Below are 6,028 nucleotides of genomic sequence, written 5' to 3' on the forward strand. Positions count from 1 at the left end.
CTCCTTAGAGCTGGCAACCCTACATTCCCCTCAGTGCCTGTTGGTAGGCAACTAAGCTTGGTCCTGTCACCTACTTTGGCCTTTGGGAGAAAACACATTGGGGCCAATCCTGATAGGGTTGCCAACTCCAGATGGGAAATTCCTGGAGACTTGAGGGATGGAGCCTGAAGAGGGTGAGGTTTGAGGAGGGGTGGGACCTCAGACAGGTACACTGCCATAGACTCCACCCTCCAAACCAGCCATTTCGTCCTGGGTAACAATTGTTGCAAATTTCCAGGTGAGGGCTACAGATTACTCACAATTACAACTGCTCTTCAGGTAGCAGAGATCAGTTCCTCTGGAGAAAACAGTGGACTCTGTCATTATACCCTGCTGAGGTCACCACAGCAAATTGACACTGTTTGCCCAAAGCCAGAGCACTGCCCCAGAGCCTCTTTCTAGATCCCGTTGTATTGCTTTCACAACGGGCTTTACTGCTAGTATATATATAAAGACAAAAAAGTAAACAGTCCTCAGGCTAGAAGCAAACCATAAAAATAGCATGAAAGCCTCAGCTGAAAGCTTGCATAAAAAGAAATGTCTTGGCCTGACACCTAAACAAAAGTAAGGCAGACACCAAGAAAGCCTCAAGGGGGACTCGACATTCAAAGGGGAGGTGCCACCATTAGGAAAGCCCCATATCCAGTTGCCATCCATCTCACCTTTACCAACAGGGCACAAAGTAGAGGGAAAAAGACCCTAAATGGTAGGCTGGACTGTACAGGAGAAGGCAGTCCCTCAAGAAGAGAAGAGGAGATTGGATTTATACCCCACCCTTCACTACCCGAAGGATTCTCAGAGTGGCTGACAATCTCTTTCCCCTTCCCCTCCCCACAACAGACACCCTGTGAGGTAGGTGGGGCTGAGAGAACTCTTTTCGAGAACTGCTCATGAGAGAACATCTCTGAAAGAACATCTGACTGATCCAAGGTCCCACCCAGCAGCTACATGTGGAGGAGTGGGGAATCAACCCCGGTTCGCCAGATTAGAGTCTGCCGCTCTTAACCCCTACACCAAACTGGCTCAAGTACCCTGGTCCCAAGCCATTTAGGGCCTTAAAGGTAAGAACAAGAACTAAAAGCATAAGAAAATGGAAGTTTAATTTAAAAACAAACTAGACCACCTGATATTTATTTATTTATTTTTATTTATACCCCGCCCTCCCCGCGCCCTGTTGGAATAATAAAGGTAAAGGTTCCCTTGCTCGAAAGCCAGTCGAATCCCACTCTAGGGTTGCGGTGCTCATCTCCATTTCAACGCCGAAGAGCCAGCACTGTCCGAAGACGTTTCCGTGGTCATGTGGCCGGCATGACTAAACACCAAGGCGCACGGAACGCTGTTACCTTCCCACTGAAGCGGTACCTATTTATCTACTTGCAATTTCTTGCTTTTGAACTGCTAGGTTGGCAGGAGCTGGAACTAGAGACCGGAGCTCACTCCATCATGCGGCACACGGGTCTCGAACTGCTGAACTACCGAACTTCCACAGCCTGCAGTTCAGCGTCTTAACCACTTGAGCCACCGCAGCTCCAATAATAATACAAGGTACTAAAAATTATTAACAAGCCAGTAACCAAATTATATTGTGATCGAGTCTGTTACCTTTATCAGATGCTCTTGAAGAGAAGCCACTCGTAGTTGAGATGTTGTCATCATCGTGCTGAGAGGTAGAATCTTTCATTTCCTTTCCAAGTGAAAGTCCAGAATTACTAATTGGAAATGTAGATGACGTGGAGGGTTGGCAAAGTGGCGGCGGGGAATCTAAGATGGTGCAGTTAAGGTGACTCCGATGGAGAGATGGTCTTGTTAAAGTATCTGTGAAGTTTAAACCAGACCTACTTGTTGAGGGCCCTAAGGATGAACAAAGCAAAGGAATTAGCACTCTTTGAAGCAAATGCATGAACAGCAAAGCTATTTCCTATGTGCAGTAGCTCTATTGCCAAGTTTCGTTAACAGGCAGTTATTTTACCTGAACAATATACACGTAAGATTTCATTTATCTGTCTGAAAATGGATACCACATTTCTTCCAAGTACAGTACTATGTTATTACAACGAGGTATTGGTAGAAGGCAATAATAAACTTATTGCTGTTACTGCTTTTAAACTTAATGCTGCAACAGCATCCTGGGACTAGGAGCACTAGTAATAAAACAAACTATGAACACTGGCTTTGTTGCAAAGATTCTACAAGGCAAGGAAGAGCAGAAAGGCTTTCAGATTGCCTCCTGGATCTTCAGGAGCAGAGAGGAGCTGTAAACAAGGATGGAGAGAACTCTGTTCCCTATGTATACAGGTGCCTGCTGCTCATGGAGCGAAGTATTTAGAGCCAAGCCGAGAAAGGCTTTTACTGCCCTAAGGTTCCATGTCATACCCTCAATGGTTTGTATTGGTCGCTTTCTGGGTGCCCCTGCCACCTCTAGAATATGCCTATGTGGTATGGGTGAAGTGGATGATTTCGAGCATTACATTCTGAGATGTTTATGGCACAAATCACTTAGGCAAAGTTTTATTTATCCTATTGTACCTCTGTATAATGGAATTGCTGAGCAGGATTTGACCGTGTTCTTGCTCTCTGATACTGATGCACATGTTACTAGCAGAATGGCTTTGTTTGCACTGGCGGCAAAAAAGATAAGATGGGGTCTAGGACTTACAGCAAGTTATTTATGTATATTTCTGTTGTGCTTTGATTTACTTTGTGTTGTTATGGCCAATGGCTAAGACAATAAATGAAACTTGTACTTGTACTAGAGCCAAGCCAATAAATATTGCAGTGAACTTAAAATATAAGCCTCCTAGGGTAGGAATCATGAGGGATCATTGTTTAGTGCCTGGAAGATTATGGGTATTAAAAAACAAAGGAGAGAGTAATCACAGTGACTAAGAGTGGAACACCCATATCTACAAGACTTGACAAGACACCTAAGCTGTCTTAGTTTCTATGATGATGTCTCAGAAACTGTTGGTGGGCAAAACTGAGTTAGCTGAAACATCAGTCCAACATTTCAAAATAATGTCTAGGAGACAAAAATGAAAGATTAAGGAGTCTACAATGACTTTCAATGGAATGTACTAAAATATGCAAAACACTATTCCTCAGTTTCCAGTTAATCAACATGTAAACATGTGTTTGTGATTATAATCTTGGAGAAAATCTTCAACTGACCGTCTAAATTAATTCTTGTTGGCTCAGGAGTGATTCGTCCATCAATTTCCAGGGTATTGTCAGTGATGTCGGCAGCAAAGGCAGGATGAAAGTTCACATTCTCCTCCTGACTCCTTTGTTCGTTTGGGGATGCCTCTTCGCTTTGTCTGAAGTATCGCTGGAGCCAAGTTGGAACAATGTTCTTCACAGATTCCTTCACGATATTAATAATTCCCTGGTTTAAAAACAACAACACCACATTATTTTTCTTTGGAAGTTCCATAAAGGTCCAGTTTACTAAGCTATAAGCCTGCCTCCTTTGTACCAGAACCAGGTCACAGCAGCTATTTACAGTGGTATTAAGCAGCCTGAAATCATCTTGACGTTTGTTTTTTTTGTAAAAAAAACCCTTTTGCTAATGATCTGTTCAGAACACAAGAGAGGTCAGGTTGGATCAGGCCAATGAGCCATCTAGTCCAACACTCTGTGTCACAGTGGTCAAAACTCAGGCGCCATCAGGAGGTCCACCAGTGGGGCTAGAACTCCAGAAGCCCTCCCACTGTTGCTCCTCAAGCACCCAGAATACAGAGCATTCCAGCCCCGGAGTGTTCCATCTATACCTTGTGGCTGATAGCCACTCATGGACCTCTGCTCTATATGTTTATTGAATCCCCTCTCGAAGCTGTCTATGCTGTTGTAGTTTCCATTCCATTAAACTGACGTGTGATAGTTCTTTGCAATTTACCAATGACACTTCAATTTAATGGTTGTTTGTTTATTAGTGCAATGCAGTCATCCAATGCAGAATAATTTCTAATTTTTGGGGGGGGGAGGGGGAGAAGAGTATTAAAGATGCAACCACTCACATGAATGCACCACTGGTCCATCTAGTTAACTTGTGTCTACTTGGAGTAGCAGTCCCTCTCCTAAATTCCAGCCAAAGGTATTTAACATCCTATCTAATCCTTTAATTGGAGGTGCCAGGGAGACTGAATCTGGGACATTTTTCATACAATGCAAGCACTCTACCAATGAACTATGGCCCTCCTTGAATAATGGACTGCCTTTCTTCAGCCCAGTTTCCTCTCTTCATTTCATCTGCGTGTCAAATTTCAGCCATGCTTTCCCTTTCAAAGATAAGCTCTGTAAAAGCAGAAGAGCTAAACAGATATATCTGTAATACAGACTTCCACTGCCTGACATTTTGTTATTTTCAACAAGTTCAGAATTCTCATACACATTTAAAATAACCAAGCTCATTTCCCCCTTATTTTCCCCTAAGCACATACCTAACAAATCCCATGATTTCAATAAAATTAATCAGAGGATTAAAGGTAATGCACGAACCTTGGCAGTTATCCAACAATTCCAAACCAATAGCATGAACAAAGCAAGTTCATCTAAAAGGATTTTAGTTCAAACTTAAGAGAAGACTTACTTATATAACAGATTAAGGCTGCAAACCTCAAGGCAGTTTCCTGAGATTAAGCCCCAGTGAGCAATATTACTTTTGAGTAGATCTCTGTAGGATTGCTCCATAAATTTAGATGGCCAGCTCCTCAGCTGTGAAATGACCAATATTTCCTAGATTGTAGTCTGGGGATCAGAATTATATTTTGCTGTACAAGTGGCCAAGATTTATGATAAAGCTGCCACAATCTTAGCAGTAATAACAACTGGGGCACATATGCCACAGAAAAAGCTGGAGTGTTACACAAAAAATTCCAAAGATATGTGACAGTAGGGCCTGGCATATGATTCACAAGGTGAAAATATGGCAAATGCTTGACCATAATTTGGATTAAAATCTGGTTCCTGGGCCTAAGATCCTGGATCCAGGTGGGGGGGAAATGCACAAATCAAATTTAGCGCCAAGAAGTTAGCTGTTCGATTACAATGGCCAGGAATGACTATCCTGTGCCTTTTATGACAAGAAATACTATGGTAAAAACCAAAATAAAATTCAGGCATGTAATTTGTACCCCCCCCCTTCCATTCTGCTGGCCTCGTGGAGCCACCCCTGGCAGAAAGGATGACAAAGCTACTGCATCATGAACCTCACGAAACCATCCCGCAAACAGGCTCAGGGCGGCTAACAAAGCGGTACAATGTACCTGATCGGCATAACCATAAAAATTTAAAACTACATAAAACACATACTCATTCATATTACATAATTTAACAGTTAGCAATAAAGTGCTCACAGTACTAAAGATTAGATGGCGTGCTTTCCAAATCTAAATCCACGTTGTTCATCCGATCATCATCCCTCGAGCCAATGGGCCTAGCAATACAACTGGGCCAGTCCTAGGATCCAGAAGTTCAATAGGATCATTGATAGTAACAATAGTGGCGGCTCGGTCGGCACGGCACGGCGACAGGCGGCGCTCGGAACGCTCCGAGATGCCCGATTCCTTTCTGCTCTGTTTGGGATCTCTCAGCTTCCGGGAGAGCCCCACCAGATCTCCCAGAGAGAGATCTGGAGCAGGGGGCTTTGATGTGGCCCCTCCTGTGACTGGCAAACGCGGGGGGGGGTGTCCACTTCGTGCCCCGAAGCAGGAGTGGTCTGTGAAGGAGAGCGTGGTCACCATGTTTTCCATAGCCGCTGCCTCCCGTTTTTATCTATATTTAAATTTCCATGGATTATAATTACAGCAACAAGCAACATAGAAGGAATCTTCAAATTAAAGAACTGTGACTACATATATCTTCAAGTTTAAAGAGGCTTAACAAAATGCCCCAAATTTAATGGAGTAAAATGAAAAAACAAAGCAGCCAGGAATGAAAAGAGGAGGAGTTAAGCGTGGAGTGTTTTTTTTTTTTTGTCTTCGGGGCAACACTG

General features: G+C 43.3%; 1 protein-coding gene across 1 annotated transcript in view; it reads right to left on the bottom strand.

The window, feature by feature from the left end:
- Positions 1-6,028, bottom strand: part of NUP153 (nucleoporin 153kDa) — a 56,088-nt gene that overhangs the window by 48,237 nt on the left and 1,823 nt on the right. The window contains exons 2-4 of the mRNA XM_015406267.1: positions 5,481-5,650; positions 3,208-3,421; positions 1,642-1,890 (exon numbers count right to left, since the gene is read on the bottom strand). Coding sequence (XP_015261753.1) covers positions 1,642-1,890; positions 3,208-3,421; positions 5,481-5,650 — 633 coding nt within the window. The remainder of the gene's footprint in view (positions 1-1,641; positions 1,891-3,207; positions 3,422-5,480; positions 5,651-6,028) is intronic.

This window comes from Gekko japonicus, unplaced genomic scaffold (assembly GCF_001447785.1).
Source record: "Gekko japonicus isolate JY-2015 unplaced genomic scaffold, Gekko_japonicus_V1.1 scaffold1420, whole genome shotgun sequence".
Classification (NCBI taxonomy): Eukaryota; Metazoa; Chordata; class Lepidosauria; order Squamata; family Gekkonidae; genus Gekko; species Gekko japonicus.